The sequence below is a fragment of the Trifolium pratense genome, linkage group LG6 (assembly GCF_020283565.1).
Source record: "Trifolium pratense cultivar HEN17-A07 linkage group LG6, ARS_RC_1.1, whole genome shotgun sequence".
NCBI classification, from domain to species: domain Eukaryota; kingdom Viridiplantae; phylum Streptophyta; class Magnoliopsida; order Fabales; family Fabaceae; genus Trifolium; species Trifolium pratense.
The window spans coordinates 8,250,001-8,273,323 of record NC_060064.1 but is presented as its reverse complement, the minus strand read 5'-3'; the positions used below and the strand labels follow the sequence as shown (position 1 = coordinate 8,273,323).

Genomic DNA, 23,323 nt, shown 5'->3' with positions numbered 1-23,323 from the left:
TATCTTAAGTTTTAATCTTCAAAGTAAACGATAATATAATCAAATAAACGAGACAAAGAAATCATATTTGTACTTATATCACATTAAGAATCAAGATCTTTATATACTATTTCAGTTTATGGTGAACAAAAAACAAAGAAAAGAGAACTTTAACCAGAATCATACTATACTAGTCATTGATTGGTGAAGCAAAGAAAGAAAGGATTCTGACAGCTGACTGACTCATTCTTTTGCACAAGATCATCATCATGAGCTAAAATTTTCTGCTTAGAGATTGCAAATGAAAATACAAACAGATGAATATATAGTAAGTAAAACAATTTTCACCCCAATTAAAAGCATCCATGAAATGTTAGGATACACATAAAAATAGGACAAATAAATAAATATAAAGAACACTCAATTTAAATGAACTTTTGTTTTATTACTTCACCAATATATCTTCAATCCTGATTTAATAATTTTAATCCTTTCATTCTGGTTATATAATCAACTTGCCACACCATTGCCCACTGTGAACTCTGCATTTATGGCGGTTTCTACCTTTGGTGGACCTGAATGACGCCTTGTCCTGACGGGTGAAGCCGGGAAAGAAAGACGCTTCTTTGCAGTCCCAAAGGATCCCTTGTCTTGTTTGCCATTTTCTGTAGCTAATGGACTTTGACTCTGTGTCCTCGACCTAGCTTTCGCAGATTGAGTCGGCACCATATAACTCGGAACTGATGGAGAGCTAGCAAGACTCTCATCATCTCTAACTGATGACCCGGCAATTGAGTGCCTACGGAACCCTGACTGTACACTGGCCATGCTTTTTGAGTCATCTTCCATAACCCAGCTTCCCTTTGGACTCGCCTTCTTCAGTTTCCTTGCAACTCCTGCAGAACCTGGCTTAGTAGGAGTTGAATTGGACTGAACACTAGGTGAGCCGGGATTTTGGCTGGCTGCTGGAGAATGTATTTCGGAATTTAGCTGGAAACGAGCAAACGATTTGCTGATTTCTCCACCAGCAATGCCACGGCTTGAACTTTTAACAGATGAATGATCATTCAATTCTTTATCGGTAAGGCCACGGCTCTCCCAAGGTCGGGCAGCCATCCATCGTTCTAGCCAGCTCCAGCCCCATGTAGGATTGGTTGGATCCACGAACATTGGATTCATAGATCTAGACGAGTTCTTCCCATTTTGCTGTCACAATATTACATTAGTAAAATAAAAAATCATAGGAAGAAACTTCTATTAATTTGAAATAATATATTAGGTCATAACATAATAGTATGCCGTTTTACTGTGGCAGTGAGAAATGAGAATGCAAAGGTTTAAGCAGAGGAAATGGTTATGAAGATAGTGACAAGACAAAAGGATTCATGCATTTAACAAGCCTAAGGAAAGAGTGAGAATAATTTGTTTCATTTCATGTTTTTAACTATAGTTACAAAAAGTCGCTAATTTCACGTATTGATTTTAAATACTTGAATAGGAAAGAGTTATTTTTCCCTTGTATTCATCTTATATATAGATCTTCATTCTTCAAAAATAGGAAATGAAGTAAAATGTGACGTTTTTGTTATTATTAGCATAAAGAAGAAACTTAAAAAATATTCTCAAACTAAATACTACGCAATACATTTAGGTAAAAAGAGAAACAACTTCAAGTGATAAGGAAACAGCAAATAAAGTACGTGAATTGACTCGCACCTAAAGCAAGCTTTCACTATAAATTGTAAAGTAAGACATCTCAACCGTTGATGAGAAAATCAACGTTTGATATTTTAACTTATCTATGATTTGTTATGCATCAGTATACAGTATTAACCTTTTGTTTTTCCATCAATGGCTGAAATGTTAGGATATTCTTTAAAGTAAATTACCCACTTTAGAGGAGCTCTAGTATACAACATAACATGAAATCTAAGGTTCTCATTTTTTAGTTCTTGAAATTACGTGAAATATTTCCGCAGGTCTTCCAATCCATCTAAACTTTTTCATCTATTTCATCGCATATGTAAGTTCAAAAGAGAAATAGAAAACCTGATGAGTGAACGCATAAGCCAATGCTCTTTCTCTTCTCATAGTAGCCTCATACTTGCTCAATAATTTGGCTTCAATTTGTTCTTTTGATTGTATGCTATCATCCCATTCCTCTCCAATCTATAACAGCATTACAAACACAGTCAAATAAGTGTTCGCCCAATGTCAACAGATTAGCATTTCAAAAAATAAAAAGTACGGAAAAGAAATACAGACCCGCATGGTCTCAAGTTCTCTTGCATGCTTCTGTAAGAGCTGTCTCTGTAAAGCCTGATTCTCCTCTAACATTCTAACCCTCCTAGAACGAATCTGAGATTGCACACGAGCTAATGTCTGCATTGAGCGGAGGGTACTCATGGCTTGCCGTTTTACAACGGGCCCTTCCATCAATGTTTTCAATCTGACCAGCCCTCGTAAAGCCCGCAATGCTCTTCTCGCCTAAATGATTTTAAAAGAAAGATTAGTTTGGAAGGCATTTCAAATAATTTTTCTTTTGCAGCAATTATTGATCGCCTCTTACAGCCTCATAACTCCATATATATAGAATACATTCAATGAGCATATATAACTTTTTTTTCTGTGGATTGTTCAATTTTAAAGAATACATTCAATGAAGATATATACATCTATGAGTAAAAATTTGATGATATACTGTTAAAGTAAGACTTTTTACTCAATTAACAAACAAGAAATTATCACATTATTAGGATTAGTGTTGTATCCTTTTTTTTCATAAATTCGCCAGATATTTTGTGTAGGTATTTTGGAAAACAAAAAAGACCTCATCGAACGAATTCGAAAACGAGGTAGAGTTTGCAACACATACCAAGTATCCCCGAAAAGCTGTCTGAATCTTGATTGCAGCCACTTCGTCCTTTGGTTTACCGGGAAAACGAGAAACTACGACGGCTTCGGTCCTAATAACTGCTGCCTGAACAGAAGGACCAGGTTTGTCATCAACCACGGAAGTTGTAATTTCAGCAACATGATGGTGACTGATTTGATTTTCAATATCAGTTAATTTAATATCTTCCGGTGGAGGAAGAGGCGGTGCTGTATCAGTTCCTAAGGAAGGGTCCGAAGTCTGCAATTTTTCCTTCCCAAACCATTTCTTCTTTGATTTACTTGATTTCTGCAACAACAAAAAAATGAAAAATTATAAGAAAAACATCGCCGAGAATTGAGCTCGGATATATAAATTTTATCCAAATATCATATCTTCTTACCTTTGAATCAGGGCTGAGAGCTTTCTTCACATTAGAAAACCAATTTCCCTTCTTCCCCATTATCTTCTTGGCATTCCTTAATTAGATCCTTTATATCATACAAAGAAGAAAATAATTGAAGATCTAAAACCTCACTATCCATAATATTTTTTTAAATAACAAAAAAATCCAATGAAATTAGCTTATATATTATTAAATGTCCTTAAAATATAATCATTTTTTTGATGGAAAAGAACAATAAGGTTCTGCAAGAGAAAAACATCATGAACATAATAATACACAGTTTTATGCCAACAAGTACTATTCAAACTACTAATCCTTCCCTAATTTATATCAATTATAAATTAATTAATTCTATATGAATCAAATTTGGAAAACCAATCAAGGACTTTCTAATTCTCATTCCTTTTATAAAATTGAATCAAGTAATAAAAATACTAAATTTATCCCCCCTTTCACATTTTTACATCAAAGTAACACTAGAGTGTAAAGATTCAACTGCTTAAATAGTTAAATTACAGTGAAATTGGAAAGAAATTGAAGTAAAAATTGAGGGTCCAGTGAGAATAATACCTGAAGTGAAACAAAGATCTGAAATGACCCAATTAGTAACTGAAGAAAAAAGATTGTAACTTGAAGAAGAAGATCAAAGTTGAACCAACCAAACAACACCTTTCAAAAACCAGATCTTGCCAAATGCCAAACAGAAAAGAAAGAGAAAAGAAAAGAACAGAAATTGTTTTGTTTGAATAATAACAACAGCTGTTTCTGCTAATATTGTAACATTGCCACTTGGGTTGGTCCCATTGGGCCCCACTAGTTGGTTTACTTGTTCAAATTATTAATCAAAGATTAACGTTATCACTAATTTGTGATTATTTATGGTGATGTTGTATTGTATGACCTGGTGTTAAGCAGACGAAGAAAAAAAACAAATTTTTCTTGTCTTAAACTATAAATAAATAAAAAAAAATTTTTTTTTATCATTTTTAAAATTCACTTTTAAACTATAAATAAGTCGGTGTAGTGCTGATGTGATCCTAAAGTTCTATCTCTTAACTAGAAGAATTAGTTCGGTCATGGAATAAAAAGAACCAATTAATTTTGGTTGAAAATGTCATTTTTCGTAGGTTTTGATTTGTCGACTTGTTTTTATTATAACTAGAGTTCTACTTGTTCGATTGACATAATCTTTGATGCATCGAAAAACATATTGAATTCTCTATAATTCGTATGTTGAACTCAAGATCCAGTTCGACTTCATCAATGGTGTAAAATGGGTTTAGAATGGAAGACATGGTAAATAATCAAAGAGCATTCAATGGAAAGAAAAGATGGTGCTGCCTATCATCAAAGGAAATAATGTTCTAAGTGTAACCGTTCATGTATTTCATGCATTTATTCAGCCTTAGGCAATTACTTTAGTTTATTGGCTGAATTTATGATAAATTTTACGACTTTTCATTGTCTTATCTTGTAATCACGTGGTATCATATTCTTTTATATAGGAGATGCAAGAACATGAATAAAATAAGTAGAATTTGGATTAAGTATACACTTTGTGTGTTTTTGAGCTTTGCTCGTTGGTTATGGATTGAACCATCTATCGATCTTATCAAGAAATCATGTTTCTTGTGGCGATCCTCACTTGGTTTATCATTATTTTTGGATTAGAATTGTGATTGCCTTTATTTTTGTCTAGTTCCATCCATTATTTTTATCCTTATCTAATTATCAAGTTTTTCCTCCATCAAGTGCGCATCTAGGAGAGCTTTTGGGAGTTCATGATGGTCTTTGTCTTGCTTGTGACAAAGGTGCCACAAAGGTAAAGATGTATGTCTATTCGAATGTTGTAGTGCACACTCCTAATGTTGGTAGTATTGTGGGATGTCGTCTTATTCAAGAGATTTGTCATTTGCTAGCTTTGAATTGGAAGATAAAGATGTGTCATATACTATATAATATACAAGTATGAACCGTTTTCAATGTGCAACATAACATGTTAGGCTAATGGGAGAGTGTGGATTCCCTTTAGTGTACTTTTGACTCGAGAGGGAGCAATTTTCATCTCTCCCATTAAAATCTTATCCATTCATGTTAGGATTACATAATTGGAGAGAATCCATTCAATGCTAATAGTACTTAATTTTACTACTCTCATGCAAGTACCAATAAGAGGATACATTATTTTACTATTAGTATTATATAAAGGGTGCTTCTATGGTGAGGCCAGGAAAATGACCTCTTTAGTGAGATCGCCACTGTGGCCAATAGAAAAGTAAGTGGACTTATTCAACTGCCACATAGGATAATACAATGCATGTCACTTACCATGCATCTCCACATCTATTAAAATTGCAAATAAGTCCCTACCATTAAAATTGTTACATAAATTATCTCAACATTTATGTAAATTACATCAACATTAATATTGTTTTATTAATTATAATGATGTTGTAAAAATCAAATTATTATCAAAACGCAAATTATAAAGAAAATATTCATCTTCTTCATTCTTCTGTTCATCAACATCGTAATATCTCACCTCACCACCCAACCTTCGTCCGCCATTGTTGAATCAACTGAACTTTTCTATTCTTAACAACACTGCATACGAGCTAGCCATTGATGTTATCGCATTGAATCTCCGACCATAAATATACAATCGAGGGCGACAAGTGCGACATTCAGGTAATTTGGGAATTAGGGTTTACAATTCAAAAAATAATAAAATTTGGGAATTAGGGATATAGATGTGGAATACTTCGATGAATATTTATGTTGTTTGACATATTGTGTTAATTCATGATATAGATATGGAACACACCGACGAATCTGTTGACGTTGAGTCCAGAGACCTTCATTCCACTAAAGGTACTGATACGTATGATTTAGAATCGAATGCCGACGAGGATGACAGTTATTCAGGATCCAGTGGGGATGAAAGGTCAGAGACTGAAAGTTCCGAGACTGGCGAAGATGCATCTGATAATATTGGAGCTGCAGTTCATAGTGAGGTAAATTTTGATTCAATTACTTCTGATGAGATTCGAGCCATGGAATTTGCTACTGTTAGTGAAGCTTATGAATTTTATTACCGGTATGGTAAATGTAAGGGTTTTGCTATTAGGAAAGCTTCTAGTAGGATAAAAGAGTTAGATGGTAATAAAGTAACACAAATGAAGCAGTTTGTTTGCAACAGACATGGTTTAAGAGAGAAGAAACATTTAACCAGGTTAGATAGGAAAGTAGAACATAGACGTTTGAGCCGTACAAATTGTGAAGCTAGGTTTCGTGTGCAATACAGAAAACAAAAGGATAGATATGTAGTTACTGCTTTCGTAGAGTGTCATAACCATGAATTAACCCCAGCTAGGTTTGTTCACCTGCACCCTGTTTATCGTAAAATATCTGAAGCAGATAAGGCTCAGATTGATGGTCTTCAAACACGTGGAATTAGAACTTGTCATATAATGGGGTACATGATTGCCCAGAAGGGTGGATATGCTAGTGTTGGATTTACAAAGAAAGATTTGTACAATTATTTTGATAAAAAAATGCGTGAGTGTATTAAAGATGGTGATGTTGTCGCTTCTTTAAATTATCTTAATGTAAAGTCGTCTACTGATCCCATGCTATATGCTGAGTATGCCGTCGACAATAGTAATGGACGAATGAGGTCTCTATTTTGGGCTGATGGCAGTAGCAGATCAGACTACTTTTGTTTTGGTGATGTGCTTGCCTTTGACACGACTTACCGGAAGAATAAATACAACTATCCATTGGTTGTATTTTCAGGGTGTAACCACCATTCTCAGACAGTAATTTTTGGTGCTGCATTGGTAGCAGATGAAACGACGGAGACGTACAAGTGGGTGTTGAATTGTTTTTTAGAGTGCATGGAAGGTAAACAACCAAAAGCAGTGGTAACAGATGGAGATGGGGCAATGAGGGAGGCCATAAAACAGATTTTTCCCGATGCCACCCACAGGTTATGTGCTTGGCATTTGAATAAGAATGCAGTTGAGAATGTGAAAGACAATCCAGAATTTTTGGACGGTTTTCAAAAAGCCATGTACTCAAATTTCACAAAGGATGAATTTGAAGAGTATTGGTCAGAGCTAATTAAAGAAACTGAAGTGGAACAACATCCATGGGTTGTCAAAACTTATGAGAATAGGTCACTATGGGCAACTGGATATCTACGTGATCAGTTTTTTGGACGTATAAGGACTACGTCTCAATGTGAAGCTGTTAATGCAATAATAAAGACTTATGTCAGGACGAAAGGCTGCATTTTTGAATTCATGCATAATTTTGATCAGGTTTTGAGAGATTACAGAAATAATGAATTGGAAGCTGATTTTAAGTCAAAGTTTACGGTACCTGTGTTGACAACTCAACTGCGTGTGATTGAGAGTGATGCCGCCAATACTTATACTGCGGAGATTTTCAAAGAAGTTAAAGAGCAAATTCTGAAGGCTGGTGCATTGATAGTTAAGCATAAAAGTGATCACGGGGATACAAAGATTTATACATTAACAAAATTTTGTAACGATACATATGAAAGGAAAGTTGTATTTGATGGTACCACATTGCAATGTTCGTGTAAGTTGTTTGATTCTCGCGGTGTTCCATGTTCTCATATATTTTATGTCATGAAGGATGAACATGTTGATCATATTCCTAGGCCCTTGGTATTGTCGCGATGGACCAAGGATGCCAAAATTGAGTATTTGAACAACATGGAATGTAATGGTGATGTTGATTCGAACGTAGTTGAGGAAGCTCGTTTTGGTGCATATTGTTCGGCCTTTACAAGTTTTTGCAAAGAAGCTGCAAAAAAGAATGGTGTGTATGGCCAAATTTTGGATGACATTATGAAATTACAAAAAAAGTACTGCATTAATGATGATCCTATTATTGGGACACAAAATCCAGCAGTCGGTGATCCGGTGGCGGTTAAGAGTAAAGGTGCTCCAAAGAAAAAAAAGAAAGAACCAAAATCTGTCAGGCGATGTGGAAAATGCAACGCTACAACTCATAATGCGAGGACATGTTCCGAGGTTATTTCAATAACTCGTGATTACTTAGTTATAGTTACTGTTTGATTTGTTATTAAACATTATAGTTGATATGTTTAAACTTGCAGGGTACACAAAAAGCGACAGAACCAATAGTTGATTTGCAGTCGGTGTCGATATCTGATGCTATAAGCCAAATGGATGAGGTATAATATGTTTTATTAAATATTTTGTGTTATTATGTGAAATTTAATAATAATTATTTTGTCATTATTTTTTTATAATCAGAAAAAGAAAAGAAAAGCAACCTGCAATGTTGACAGAAGTGTGCAAAAGAAGGGTTCACGTCCACCGATACACCGTGGCGCTAAGGCCACAGTGACAACACAAGCAGACACAAATGGATGTTACAATCAAATGCATTTCCAAGCACAGATGGATGTTACAGGCACAAGCAGACATTTAAATGCAATGTGTGGAGTTCAACCTGTTATGCCGATGGTACCTCATATGTTTCAACCAATGCATTTGCAACCCGTATACCCAATGTATGGAATGAGTGTTGGGCAAACTGCAAGTTCGTGCTACGGTATGCTACAACAGAGTGTCGGGCAATCTTCACGTTCGTGCTACAGTCTGCTACAACAAGTTGAAAAGGCTGCTACTAATGATTGAGTATTTTAGTAGTAGTATAATTGAATGCATTTTGATAATGTTGATGTACAATTCTGGTTTAATTATGTTTGTGGATAAATTGTTTGGGATTTCATGTTTGTTTTGATTTACTTGGAGAAATTGGTACAATAGTGATTCATGACTGTTATTTATGCTTTAATATGAGTTACATGTTTAGAAAGCTTATAAAATTGGCTTTTATACCAGTATAACGCAGGTTTGAGTCATGTTTGCAACATTCGGTTATTTAATGTTATTTTGTAAAGAAAAAAAATAACAAAAATGGCACCAACCAGTTTCGAACTCGAGATCTACATGAATTGAACGGTAAACACTACCACTAGGCTGTCATTAATTCTTTTGTAAAGTTTTCATTTGTGTTGATATAATTATGTTTATTTGACGCATGCTCTGCACCCAGACATAGTTTCAAATACGGCTATAAAGACCTCTCATTCATTAATGTTTCGAAAACCCTAGTTTCCCAATACTCATCTCTTCTCTCCATCCAATTCGAAATACAGATTTATTGTTTCCCAAAAATCCCTAATTTCGCAATTTGTCCCAACAATGTCTTCTTCATCTGTTGCAAATTCAATGGCAGTCGAAATCCCAGAATGTGGTTGCAAAAATCCAATGAGGTTGTACATATCCAATTCAGGCGAAAATCCTAAGCGTAGATATTGGAAATGTCGAACTCATGGGGTAGGTTTGCTAACAGATCGTTTTATACTTGGTAGATCTATTTCGATCATGATTTAATTTGGTGAGTATAACATTTTGATGATTGAAATATAATTTGCAGGGAGCTCGAAGTTGTAATCTTTTCATATGGGATGATGAAATTGAAGGCCACCCTCCCTATGTGCGTCCAACTGCTAGTCCAAATGTTCGTGAATCACAAACTCAACCCAGTCGTGGTTGCACATGCTCAGAGTTGTTCAAAGATGTGGTTTCAATTGTTAAAGAAATTCAATTCAATAAGGGAGAGAAGATGAAGATGAAACTACAAAACGAGAGATCGACAGCAAAGATGTTTAGGAATTTGTTGATTTGTTCTTGGATTATTTTCTTTTTTTATGTTAAAATGTTTACCTAATTAATGTAATTTTTTTTTTTTTAATAACGATTCTAATCTCAGAAAAATATTGATGGATTGTTGTTTTTTCTCTTTTTTCTTTTTTGTTCCAACCGTGATAAGTGATAAGGAATAGGATTAGTTAGAGTGATTATAGGGTTGTGAATAGATTATTGTGTGTTTCAACTTCCAAAACTGATAGGAATAGGATTGGTTAGAGTGATTATATGGTTGTGAATTGATTATTGTGTGTTTCAACTTCCAAAACTGAAAAACTAGTAATTATAGGGATAAGACATAGGATTGGTTAGCGTGATTATAGGATTGGTTAGCTGGATTATAGGATTTATGGAGTGCTTATAGGGCTGCTGTGGAGTAATTATTGCGTGTTTCAACTTCTAAACATGAGTAAATTTGAAAAAAGCAAACCTATTTAACAAGCTTTATCTGGACATAAAGTTTTTCGATGGAATTCATTCATTATGGGTATCAAGTAATTATAGCTCTTAAACTTCCAAAACTGAATGAAATTCCAGTTTATTTAGTGTTTCATTAAATCAAATGTTTAACTCTTTGAAAACTAGTGGAACAAATGCCTCAACCACACAAAGGGTAAGCAAGCTAAATAATAACGACTTACGCCAAATAATAACGAATCACGCCATATGTATCGTAACTTAAACGATAATAATAAAACGAAACTTTTTAAAATAGAATTGAAATTGCATATGTCGACGAACACGTATGTGATCGTCAACTGATGTCTGGCTACTGATAAAAGTAGCATTTTTACAATTAAAAAGTTCAACAACTACTTAAAACAAACATAAGTACTTAACAAGAGCTAATTAAACAGTAGCAAACAGTTTGGACGAGGATATCAAACATTGATCCATCTGGGCATCAATTCAGCGGGTGCGAGGCTTCTGGCGCATCAATGAAACAACCATTAAGTTATAAGGTGGTTTCAGAGAAAAGTGGAGGACGTCACCAACTTTAGGCCTGTGCACTTCAACAAAGTCATACCAACCATCTCCAATGTATCTCTGCGACGAGCGTCCCGGATCCAAAATAGCACAGTCATATGTACGTTTCGTCTCTGCAGATCGCAAGTAAATGTCGCACTTGTCTTTTAGAGCACGCTTCACAACCCACGCAGGAATGTGCTGTACCAAATATAAGATAATCAACATTATTAGTCAGTAAGACAAAGTAAATAACAAGTGATACATAATTGAGAATGCACCAAATGTGAACTAATACCAGTGTTTGTTTCCTCTTCAAATTCTGCATAGCTGGTGTAACTTGTGTTATCCATTCACAGATTTCATTCCTGTCCTTAATCACTCTTTGAGCAACATTGTTATCCACCCTCCTCTTACCAGCATTGTTAGCAACATTGTTAGCAGTCCTTTGAGCAACATTGTTAGCAGTCCTTTGAGCAACATTGTTAGCAACACTATTAGCAACCCTATTAGCATCCCTATTAGCAACCCTCCTCTCAAACCTCTGAGACCTCTGATAAACATTATCACCTTCGTCATCTGAACTTAACCATATTACGTCAACAGGCTCTGGTTTGACTGGGTTCATACTTACATTCCTAAATCAACATAAATAAACAACATCATCATATAGTACCAGTGCATGAACACAGAACATAACCAATAATCACCAACAACGTCTGATAATGATAACATCGTTTACAAATAAGACAACACATTGGAAGTATAACATAGCATCAACGTTTCAGATCTTGGTAATTGAAGGTAAATAAACATCGTTTAAAAAAAAAAAAAAAAAATCTACTATCAAATCACTTTATCAACATGCAGATCTTGTTGAATGCATTTACTCTCAAATCACTTTATCATGTAACTAAGTCTTTATAAACAATAACGAAGCAATTCTCCTACTTAGGAATTTACTCATGAATGAACTTAATGAACTTAGTAGATACGAACAGTATCAATGAAACCAACGACAACAAAGAACACAAATAGGATGTAAATCGATAACAAAAACGATGACAAAAAGTAAGAAGGACAAACCTTTGTCTGGACGAGGACGCCATTCGTTGTCGTTGCGCCGGTTGCTCCGTTTTTCCGCCTCGGACGCTTAACAAGAATGGTAAGGGTTTCACACGATGAAGTGGTTCCCTTTGTTGGAGAATGAAAAAGTTTTTTTAGGTTGCAATGATGAATGATATCTATTCCAACAAAAGGAAGCCTTTTTGGTTTCCACGCATATGTGGTGTGGTAATAGTACCTGTTTGGAAGAAAACTTTTTGGTTTCCACGCAGGTGTGTGTTTGTTTGTACTTAATTTTTTAAATTTTTAACGTGAATAGTAAAAATTTAAAAAAAAATTCAACATGGGAATTTAGGTTCTTTGACTTAACATTTGACCCTAATGCTAATGACTTAGATATTTACTCACCGGAGTAAATACACGGGGATGACTTCGAAATCGGAGTAGTTCAATTTTTTAGGTTCTTTGACTTAACATTTGACCCTAATGCTAATGACTTAGATATTTACTCACCGGAGTAAATACACGGGGATGACTTCGAAATCGGAGTAGTTCAATTTTTTAGGTTCTTTGACTTAACATTTGACCCTAATGCTAATGACTTAGATATTTACTCACCGGAGTAAATACACGGGGATGACTTCGAAATCGGAGTAGTTCAATTTTTTAGGTTCTTTGACTTAACATTTGACCCTAATGCTAATGACTTAGATATTTACTCACCGGAGTAAATACACGGGGATGACTTCGAAATCGGAGTAGTTCAATTTTTTTCAATTTTTTAGGTTCTTTGACTTAACATTTGACCCTAATGCTAATGACTTAGATATTTACTCACCGGAGTAAATACACGGGGATGACTTCGAAATCGGAGTAGTTCAATTTTTTAGGTTCTTTGACTTAACATTTGACCCTAATGCTAATGACTTAGATATTTACTCACCGGAGTAAATACACGGGGATGACTTCGAAATCGGAGTAGTTCAATTTTTTAGGTTCTTTGACTTAACATTTGACCCTAATGCTAATGACTTAGATATTTACTCACCGGAGTAAATACACGGGGATGACTTCGAAATCGGAGTAGTTCAATTTTTTAGGTTCTTTGACTTAACATTTGACCATAATGCTAATGACTTAGATATTTACTCACCGGAGTAAATACACGGGGATGACTTCGAAATCGGAGTAGTTCAATTTTTTAGGTTCTTTGACTTAACATTTGACCATAATGCTAATGACTTAGATATTTACTCACCGGAGTAAATACACGGGGATGACTTCGAAATCGGAGTAGTTCAATTTTTTAGGTTCTTTGACTTAACATTTGACCCTAATGCTAATGACTTAGATATTTACTCACCGGAGTAAATACACGGGGATGACTTCGAAATCGGAGTAGTTCAATTTTTTAGGGTCTTTGACTTAACATTTGACCCTAATGCTAATGACTTAGATATTTACTCACCGGAGTAAATACACGGGGATGACTTCGAAATCGGAGTAGTTCAATTTTTTAGGTTCTTTGACTTAACATTTGACCATAATGCTAATGACTTAGATATTTACTCACCGGAGTAAATACACGGGGATGACTTCGAAATCGGAGTAGTTCAATTTTTTAGGTTCTTTGACTTAACATTTGACCCTAATGCTAATGACTTAGATATTTACTCACCGGAGTAAATACACGGGGATGACTTCGAAATCGGAGTAGTTCAATTTTTTAGGTTCTTTGACTTAACATTTGACCCTAATGCTAATGACTTAGATATTTACTCACCGGAGTAAATACACGGGGATGACTTCGAAATCGGAGTAGTTCAATTTTTTAGGTTCTTTGACTTAACATTTGACCCTAATGCTAATGACTTAGATATTTACTCACCGGAGTAAATACACGGGGATGACTTCGAAATCGGAGTAGTTCAATTTTTTAGGTTCTTTGACTTAACATTTGACCCTAATGCTAATGACTTAGATATTTACTCACCGGAGTAAATACACGGGGATGACTTCGAAATCGGAGTAGTTCAATTTTTTAGGTTCTTTGACTTTAAATTTCAAACGACTAATTATTTTAAATTTAAAAAAATTCTTGTATTAAATTTCAATTTTAAATTAAACGAGTGATGTATCCAATGCAACAACTGCTAACGCGTTTACATCATCCAAGGTTCCATGTCTATTCGTTTTAATCGGACGGTCACTATTTTAGGAAGTCAGAAAGTAAACTATTTAATGTCAACCATTAGATGACATTAAATGTTGATCCTACGATCCAAAACATGTGTTGCATAACACTGTAAATGTTTGTAGACCCAAACCAATTAAACGATTCAAACGAGTAATTTGATACAGTGTTACTTCCCACTTTCCAGTACCAATCGTTTCATGGCGCCTTACCACAATTAATTTTGCTAACCAAAATCATCATTACAAACCATTATCTTTCTTCTCCCGAGAAAGATAATTACCCAAAAATCTGTTCTTCCTCTTACCAAGACACTACCAGTCCCTTCATTTCTCCACTTTCTCACACGCCATTTTTTTCTTCTTTTTTCCTTCTCCCTTCAACTTCCGGCGTTCTTACCAAACCCACTGCGACGATAATCAAGGGAAAAAAATGGTGGAAACTCTTGCCGATGTTCTTCGAAAGCCAGCAAGGGATTATTTTTTGACTGTTCATGTTGCAGGAGAGGTAAGTTTGGTACTATGTTTCGTTGATTTCTTCGTTTGGATCATATTTAAGTTAAACACAGTATAAATATGATTTTTTTAAAAATTGCATGATGTTCAAACCATAGATTAGAAAACAGAGCATGTTATATGTTGATTTATTTCGTTTTGAAACTGGGTCTAGATCTTACAATGATTTTGACAAGTTAGATTAAAAAAAATTAAAAAAACAGAGCATGTCACAAATCTTTGGCCAAAAAACAGAGCATGTTATGTGTGATGTTAATTTTATTTGTTTTCGTTTGATTTAGTGTTGGGTTATTGTTTTAAGGTACTATAAATTATGATTTGTTTCGGTTTGTAAATGACTATGAAGGTAACTATGATTTGTTTCGATTTATTCTCTAGGTCGAGGGCGAGGTTGAACGCAGTTTTTATGAAAACTGTAAGTCTGAGTTGGGAGAATTTTGGTTTCTGTTTGATTCCAAAGGTCTTCAACTCTGCGTAGAGTTCAACGATGATGATGATGTCCTTAGAATTACGGACGGTTGGATGACTATACGAGAACATTACAATTTTCAAGGTCATCATCCAATTCTCTTCAAATTTTTGGGGAACAATCAGTTCCAGATCATTCCCAAAGAGGACCCAATTACACCTGATAAATTCCCTACTTGGCATACCCAATCACGAGCTCTCCGGAAAGCTGTTACCTTCGAAATTACTATGAAGGATGATCCTGAAATTGTTCCATATTTGGTTGGTATCTCAATCCAATTGTTTTTGATAATGTTTAAATTGATTATCCGAATTTGAGACAAATTGATGCTTATCAAATTTCTTTTATCTGTTGCAGATATTGCCAGACGATTTGGGGGAGTACTTGAGTGACACGATGTTGGATGAGATCTATATTATTGGAACAATCAGAGAAAAGCATAAGTGTGAGCTACAGTATCAAATGGATCCGTTCGTGGTATCGATCATTAGGGGATGGAGGGAAGTTGTTGCCATTAACGGATTTAAAGTTGGAGACCGCCTACTATTCAACACATCTAACATATATGATGACCATACCTTTTATGTGAGGAGCTTAAATTGATATTTAAGTTGATTTCAAAGTTTGTAACTATTAGTATTTTGATTATATTTTGTGAAACTTGATGTTTGCCGGGTATCGTTTTAGAAAACTTGATGTTTGCCGACGATGTTGCATGTATTTTGGTAGTTTGTGATTATAATGACAATTGAAAAATTGTAATTTATTTTTAATTATTAAGTTTTCTTTTTTGATGTTATTTGAGTTATGAATTAGGAAGCACCGACACACCTTACATCAACACGTGTCCGTGTCAGACACGTGTCGGTGTCCTCGTCCGAAACCCACACCGACACTTATGAACTCATACAAATATAGCTCGGTGTATAATCACATACGACCAATAGCCCAACATAAGGCCATAGGTTAGTATCTTATTTAAAAAAAAAACGAAGTAATGCAGATATTTTAAAACTAAATTAAGGTCAGAATTCGAAATTTAATATTTTTTTTTTAATTATTAAGTTTTTTTTGATGTTATTTGAGTTATGAATTAGGAAGCACCGACACACCTTACATTACGCGTGTCCGTCTCAGACACGTGTCGGTGTCCTCGTCCGAAACCCACACCGACACTTAGATATTTAATTCGTTTCCACCGGGTAAATACAAACCGTCCAGTACACACTTACCATTTTGTACGTTTTTTGCATGACCTAATAATCATAGACACAACCATTTAATCAGACGGTTATTAGTGGCCAAGTCACATAGTCACTCATTTAATCACAAAGTCAACAGTTTAATCATAACCCTTAGATCACAGACTATTTGGATCCAACGATAATTAATATTTAGCAAGTCCAGGGGTAAATGTTTGTTATATCTAACCAATTCAACGTTTCAGAGACACTGTTACTCGTTAATGGAGTACAAACTAACCGGTTCCTCTTCTTTTCGATGAAACAACACGCCAATTAATTTTACAAACCAATGTCATTATTACACACATTGGTAATCGAAACTCACTTAGCCAAAAACCTTCTCTTTTCATCTGCCGAACCACCAACCTTACCAACAAAGGCCATTTCTGTTTTTCAGTTCATCCCCTCCGTTTCTCATCGATCTTACAAAAAATCTGTGAAAAAAATGGCCGAAAATGTTGTTGAAGTTATGCAGAGACCAGCACTAAGTTATTTTATGACGGTTCACGTGAAAGGAGAGGTATTTTTTCCTTATCCCTTCATCCATTGATTTTATGTTTTTTTGACATTATGTTATGTTTTCATGAGTAAAAAACAGAGCTTTTTGTGTCTCACACAATAGACTAAAAACAGAGCAATTTTAAAAGTTGAGGGAGAGTTCGAAACAGAGTTTTTATTTTTTTTTCCGTTTTAGACAATCGCATGAACATTTTACCCTGTATTGTTGTCTATACGACTGGAAAATTGATGAACCAATCGTAAAGTGTCTCTAGGACTGCAAAATTTACCAAAATGTTGTTATCTGTTAAGCAAAAATCATTACTGCAAAATTATGTTGGTCTTATATTGATTTGTTTTGTTAGACGATAATTACTACCAGATTTAAATCAGTTTCTATTGTCTATCAATTATGTAGGTCGAGGCCGAGGTCGAACGAGAGTTCTATAGAGAATACAAAAATGAACTGGGGAATGTTTGGCGCCTGTATGACTTCAACTACAATTCCAAATGTGTGATCTTTGAGGTTGAGTTCAGCAACTATGATGATGTACCCAAAATCACCAATGGTTGGATGACTTTAAGAACCTACTACGAATTCGATTCTCATCATCAGATTTTTTTCAAATACTTGGGAACAAATCAATTCCAGATCATTCCATCATTTAACCGAATAACTCCGGACCAATTCCCTACTTGGCACAGCAAATCACGATCTCTCCGAAAAGCTGTTTCATTCACAATGACCATTACAGAGGATGCTGAAATTGATCCAGAATTGGTTGGTAATCAGTCCAGTTATTATAATTTTTTGTTTCACTTAATTACGATTTGCAAAATTATGATTATAACTTATGTTGTTGATGCAGACGTTACCGAGGGAAATGGGGGAATACTTGTGGTACACAATGTTGGATGAGGTTACCATGATTGGAGCAAATGGAGAAAAATATAAGTGTTCGTTGCGTTATCAGAGGAACCCGTTCGTCGTTACGATTTGGAGGGGTTGGCCGGAGGTTGTGGGAATCAATGGATTTAAAGTTGGAGATCGTATACAATTCAATACATACAATATCTATGAGGACCATGCTATGACAGTGAGGAGCATAAGTTGATTTGAATGTGAAGTTATTAGTTTAATTGTAGTTTTATTGTTTGTTTACTTTAATTTGTGTTTACTGTAATTTGTGTGTCCCTGTACTATTCAGGATGACAAAGTTTGTGTAATGACATTTTATATTTTATTGCCTTTATATATCATATCGAACGTTATATATGCCAACGTAGTTTCATTGTCCTTATATTTGAAAACTATCGAATGTTTCCAATTTTTTATGTAATTTCAGTTGTCGGCGAAATTTAAGCCGGTTATTTTTTTAATTTACAATAAAACTACTAAATATTTTATATGACATACGAAATTGGACAAAATTATATTAATTTTTTTTTATATATTTGATACTAATTACGTAACACTAAAATAAACTTTGTTTTTATATTCGACAATTTATTATAAATTCACAATTTATACAAAAATAAACCAACGAGATACCATAACATAATAGTAAAAAAATAAAAAAATATATATATTTTTTTTTTAAAGCTTGACAACAAAACGTGATTTCTCCATTTACCTAATGAAAATTGAAGAGTTCATTATTTTTGAGTCACGCTAATCCATGTTACAATTTACATTGAGCACACAAAAACCTACCCTAATCATGTTTTACAAGCCACAAGCAAAATGTTTCAACTTCCAAAATAACCTACAACCTATTAACTCCTACTATTAACTCCAACCGTTCAGTTACCATTAATTTCGATTACAACACAAAGGAAGAAAGCAACTTAATTTTACTTCCTAGCTTCAGTTGCAATCCTAAACACCTGCTCCTCTTCTCAACTTCATATTCTTCAAAATGAGAAGACCTTCTCCTCCCAGGCCAAGTAGACGCACCAAACAAAAAATACCTGAAACAGATGCAACAAACAATACAGTTAAGATGACAACAAAGACTACCACTCACTCTATTGAAATTAGTAAGCATTACTCTGAGACTGAAACTCGCAAAGATAGCTTCGAAAAAAAGGTTATTGACCTATCATCCAGGTAATGTTTGCAGATATATTTTACCTATGGTTGTTGTCATTCCTCTTCCGTCTTATATTCTTCAACTTAGGGACTTTGGCAATGTATTTTGCTAATGAACCCTAATTTTACTTTCTTTTTATAAATCAGAACCATTTTTAACTATACTTTATTTTTTTAAATCAGAACCATTTTAAACTCTACAAATATGGACAAATTTTTTAGTTAAAAACTCTGCAAATACTTAGACAATACTTAAGTTTTGACTACAACCCAAAAGCTGTCACACACCACATACTAAGAGCAACACCCTGTGATAGTATGTTTACTGAATTTTTAGGTTCTTTGGTATCGTATTTTTAATTAGTTTGTATCATACTACATTTTTAGGGTTTATAACGGGTTCATATGGTTAGTTGTAGTTTTTTAGGTTTGTATGTACCACTAATGGTTTGTTCATCTGGTCCATAAGGGGTTCATATGGTTAGTTGTAGTTTTTTTGGGTTTGTATGTACCACTAATGGTTTGTTCAAATGGTTCATAAGGGGTTCATCTGGTTAGTTGTAGTTTTTTTAGGTTTGTATGTTCATCTGACTTTATTTGTTTGTGCAGTAAATACAATAGTAGCCGAAGGATCGATGAAAGCGACAACGAAACAGATTACGAGTCCACCGCCTCGACTCCTGAGATGGACCGTAAACGTCCGGTTAAAAAACGGGCAGAAACAACTAGAAAAATAACCAAGCCAATTTTTAATATGACCAAGGGAACAACATCTGCCCCACCAAAAATGAAGCCTAACGATGACGGAGAGGTTTTTATTGATGCATATCAGTTAGACAGGATTAGGAGGAATCTATTCTGTCAACCAGAACAAGATGATGACCATGATTTTAACTTAAACTTCCATCCAACAAGTGCGTTTGGATACGAGGGTGCCGACGTTCCTTTTTATATTCCTGAAGTAAGACTTAACTAATTTCATTTTTTTTAACTACAACAAAGCAAACCTTTATATGAATTTTATTTACTTACCATAGTTTTAATTTTATACCTATTTAATAACAGTGGATGCCAATGACGTTTCGACCGACTCAAAAAATGCAATTGAACGACATATGTACTTACACAGCTGCATACATCTTTATGAAAGATGATCATCAGCTACTGGGGTCAGTCTTTATGAAAGATGATCATCAGCTGCATACATCTTTATGAAAGATGATCCACATTGCATTTCATAATAACTAACATTGCACACCAACTATTGTTTGTAGTGATGAGGTTCTGGTTAGAACTACATCAGGTGTCTTTGGAGATAGGAAAACACTTAAGTCTCTTATGCCTAGATGCCCTGTTGACCAAGAGGTTATATTTTTTTTTAATTACAATGTTCCATACAGAAGTTTAATATAATTTATATCTAATATCATTTATATTTATCTGTACAGATTCTTAATCTAGTAGTTGCCAGATCAAATTGGCTTCAGGATAAAATGGGCAAAACAAGGAGGGTTTGGTATATGCCTACGGATTTTGCGGTGATTGCCACTAACCCAACTATTAAATTTACATCTGTTAAGTATTAATTATTGACTTAAATTACATCTTTTTTTAAGCAATATGCTCTGGAATCCAAACACTCAGCTGATCAAGTTAGGGTAAAATATCAACATAACTTCCTGAAACCAAAAAGTCATGTTTCCAAGGTTAACATTTTACTTTACAACAATATTTGTTAAGTAGCTTTTGATAATTATGTTCGCATGACTAAATATTAGATTGTTTACAGATTTTTATCCCTATAAACGACGAAGGATCACACTGGTATCTACTGGTTGTTGATTTGTTGGATAGAAAACTTTTATGGTTGGACTCTATGCCTACTGAAGAAAGATATCATAACAGACGTCATTCCATAATGACAGTGGTATATATTCTTATCTATACTTTATTGTTACCTACTAAGTTTTACATTCAAATATATGCTTTTTTTTTCAAAATTGGTTTTCCAATATTCTCAGGCTATATTTCTGGAGAAAATACTGCTTCATGATTCAATTGGTGTACTGGATCCTAAGTTGCATCAATATTTAATCACAAACTATAACCTTATTCAGCCTACTGGCCTCGCACATCAGCGACCAGGCTCGTACGTCTCATAAAACCCTTTTTATATTTTAAATTTATTGAACTTTACCTGTGAGTATAACACTTGCTTTGTAATGACTGCCTATAGAAACGACTGTGGAGTATGGGTGGCAAAATGGATGATTGAGTGTGCATTCATGAATGAGTATCAAAACGTAACTGTAAGTTAAACTAATGGTCATTATATATTATTTCTTATACATTGTCCCTCTAATTATATTTCTAATTTAACTAACTGTTTTTATTACTGTAATCTCAGGTTGTTACAGCCACAAGGATGAAACTAGCTCTTTTTATCTGTCAATCAGCTAATAATGTGATGGTGAATGAACTCGTGTTGAGGGCTGCAAAACATTGGGATGTTCAGTGGAAGAAAAGGAAGGCGTTGGTTAAAGTTTGAAATTGTGTTCTACGGTGGTTAAGGCGTGAAACTTTGGGGCATTATGCTTGATTTGATTTTTAATTTGAATTTTGGGTTGTAATTTGGATAATTTGATATGTCTGTCGTGGTTTTCGATATTTTTGTGTCGACATTGGTTGTATTTTCAGTTTTTTCAAGTGTTTTGGCTGTTACGTTGGTTGCGTACTATGTTTGATTTTCAATGTTATGTTTGGAATTTGGATATTATCTTGGATATAAACAGTACTTTGTCCAGTACTTGGGTTTGTGCTATACACATAACATTATTTTGCAAATTACTAGTACATTACTAATTTGGAACTACTAATTTTTTTGACACATTACGAGTACTCCAGCATAATTCAAAACTCACTAAGAAAAAGTTACATGAACACATACACACACACATAACATTTTTGGACTTTAAATATTAAACATACCTCTTTTGTCTGGCTAATGAAACCTAACGTTAGCTTTCACCTGCTCTCCTTCATCTCTAACTCTTCTATGGTGCATATTCATCCAAACTGTTTGAAATTAAAATGAAACATATGTTACTATCTAACAAAACAAGTCAATATAAAGCAATCAATCACAAATTTATCATTGTATATAAATATGAATGTATACATTTGTTAAGATCGTGCATGTAAAATTGAACTCTATTACAAGGCATTATCTACGATATCATTGTATAACTCAAATTACAAAGCTTTAAGGTACATTGTATAACCTTGAATTGTAACACAATGCTTTACATTATTACTCAGCTTAAATATAGATCATTGTTGTATAAACTAGTTGAGCTTATCTCAATTTTACAGGCAACTATTTCCTATGCAACAATTTCCTATGCTAAGCCCTTCAACTTCAAACTTGTCAATTGTTTTCTCCGTTGTTTCCTTTCTATACTGAGAATATCAGACCATGCGTTTTCTCAGTAGAGAAATCATAGTTGACTTCACAACAGCAGCTATTCAATTGAAACACATACAAAGTGTTAACACAGTATCAACATGTAAATTTCCAATTCAAATCAAACACTACACATTCACTTTTGATTAAACTTTTCAATATAATATCTTCAAATTCAGAATTTAATCATTTGAAACATACAAACCCTAATCCCCAATTCCATAATTTTCTGGGTAACAACTACAATCATAGTCAATTTTAAATACAACCCTAATCCCCAATTCCATAATTTTCTGGGTAACAACTACAATCATAGTCAATTTTAAATACAACCCTAATCCCCAAATTGATCGTTTCTGGGTAACAAATCAATTTCGATTTTAAATACAAACCTAATTCCAAATCGATCGTTTTCTGGCTAACAATAAATACCCCAATTCAATGAAAATTAAAATAAAGATAATTTTGCGAACAACATATCTGTGACAGGACACGAGGACGTTGCAGTAATGCTTCAAACCAGTAGAACGACAATGGAAGAGTTACAATAAGATCGAACGGTCTATGAGGACAAAAAAGAATACGATGGAGAAGATGAAGTACAAAGATAACACGACGGAGAAGATGGAGAAGATGGAGAAGATGGAGGATGAAGAACAGGTGGAATTCAGGGATGAAGAAGAAAGAACAATACGATGGAGGATGAAGAATGGGTCGGCTTTAGGGTTTTCAATTACAAAATAAATTTTGTCAAATAAAACACATTGTAAATTTTTATCTAACTAAT

At 34.3% G+C, this 23,323-nt stretch overlaps 3 protein-coding genes and 1 long non-coding RNA gene across 4 annotated transcripts; 1 reads left to right on the top strand and 3 right to left on the bottom strand.

Moving 5' to 3' along the window:
• Positions 1–78: 78 nt before the first annotated feature.
• Positions 79–4,174, bottom strand: LOC123892951 (protein IQ-DOMAIN 2). The gene is made up of 6 exons (XM_045942850.1): positions 3,828–4,174; positions 3,255–3,342; positions 2,855–3,160; positions 2,245–2,466; positions 2,029–2,148; positions 79–1,185 (listed from the first exon to the last, which is right to left on the bottom strand). Exons 2-6 carry the CDS (start codon positions 3,312–3,314, stop codon positions 490–492), a joined length of 1,404 nt encoding a protein of 467 aa, XP_045798806.1. The 5' UTR covers positions 3,315–3,342; positions 3,828–4,174; the 3' UTR covers positions 79–489.
• A 1,682-nt stretch (positions 4,175–5,856) lies between these two features.
• On the top strand, positions 5,857–8,953 carry LOC123891661 (protein FAR1-RELATED SEQUENCE 5-like). Its single transcript, XM_045941575.1, has 4 exons — positions 5,857–5,945; positions 6,069–8,320; positions 8,407–8,484; positions 8,567–8,953. Exons 2-4 carry the CDS (start codon positions 6,071–6,073, stop codon positions 8,951–8,953), a joined length of 2,715 nt encoding a protein of 904 aa, XP_045797531.1. The 5' UTR covers positions 5,857–5,945; positions 6,069–6,070.
• Positions 8,954–10,794: 1,841 nt separating this feature from the next.
• LOC123892950 lies at positions 10,795–12,240 on the bottom strand. The gene is made up of 3 exons (XM_045942849.1): positions 12,083–12,240; positions 11,295–11,634; positions 10,795–11,197 (listed from the first exon to the last, which is right to left on the bottom strand). Exons 1-3 carry the CDS (start codon positions 12,103–12,105, stop codon positions 10,940–10,942), a joined length of 621 nt encoding a protein of 206 aa, XP_045798805.1. The 5' UTR covers positions 12,106–12,240; the 3' UTR covers positions 10,795–10,939.
• Positions 12,241–18,625: 6,385 nt separating this feature from the next.
• On the bottom strand, positions 18,626–22,600 carry LOC123892949. The gene is made up of 3 exons (XR_006803316.1): positions 22,355–22,600; positions 22,062–22,148; positions 18,626–18,952 (listed from the first exon to the last, which is right to left on the bottom strand). It is a non-coding gene; the product is annotated as an uncharacterized LOC123892949 (long non-coding RNA).
• Positions 22,601–23,323: the final 723 nt, after the last annotated feature.

What these genes read in the sequence shown, in the direction of transcription:
- LOC123892951 (XM_045942850.1), bottom strand. Translation starts at nt 3,314, where the DNA reads ATGGGGAAGAAGGGAAATTGGTTTTCTAATGTGAAGAAAGCTCTCAGC. An exon ending in CTCTCAGCCCTGATTCAAAG is followed by an intron (nt 3,161 to 3,254) that starts GTAAGAAGATAT and finishes TTGTTGTTGCAG; the next exon opens with AAATCAAGTAAATCAAAGAA. An exon ending in GAGAACTTGAGACCATGCGG is followed by an intron (nt 2,149 to 2,244) that starts GTCTGTATTTCT and finishes ATGCTGTTATAG; the next exon opens with ATTGGAGAGGAATGGGATGA.
- LOC123891661 (XM_045941575.1), top strand. Translation starts at nt 6,071, where the DNA reads ATGGAACACACCGACGAATCTGTTGACGTTGAGTCCAGAGACCTTCAT. An exon ending in ATGCGAGGACATGTTCCGAG is followed by an intron (nt 8,321 to 8,406) that starts GTTATTTCAATA and finishes TTAAACTTGCAG; the next exon opens with GGTACACAAAAAGCGACAGA. An exon ending in CTATAAGCCAAATGGATGAG is followed by an intron (nt 8,485 to 8,566) that starts GTATAATATGTT and finishes TTTTATAATCAG; the next exon opens with AAAAAGAAAAGAAAAGCAAC.
- LOC123892950 (XM_045942849.1), bottom strand. Translation starts at nt 12,105, where the DNA reads ATGGCGTCCTCGTCCAGACAAAG. An exon ending in GCGTCCTCGTCCAGACAAAG is followed by an intron (nt 11,635 to 12,082) that starts GTTTGTCCTTCT and finishes ATGTTGATTTAG; the next exon opens with GAATGTAAGTATGAACCCAG. An exon ending in TGAAGAGGAAACAAACACTG is followed by an intron (nt 11,198 to 11,294) that starts GTATTAGTTCAC and finishes TATTTGGTACAG; the next exon opens with CACATTCCTGCGTGGGTTGT.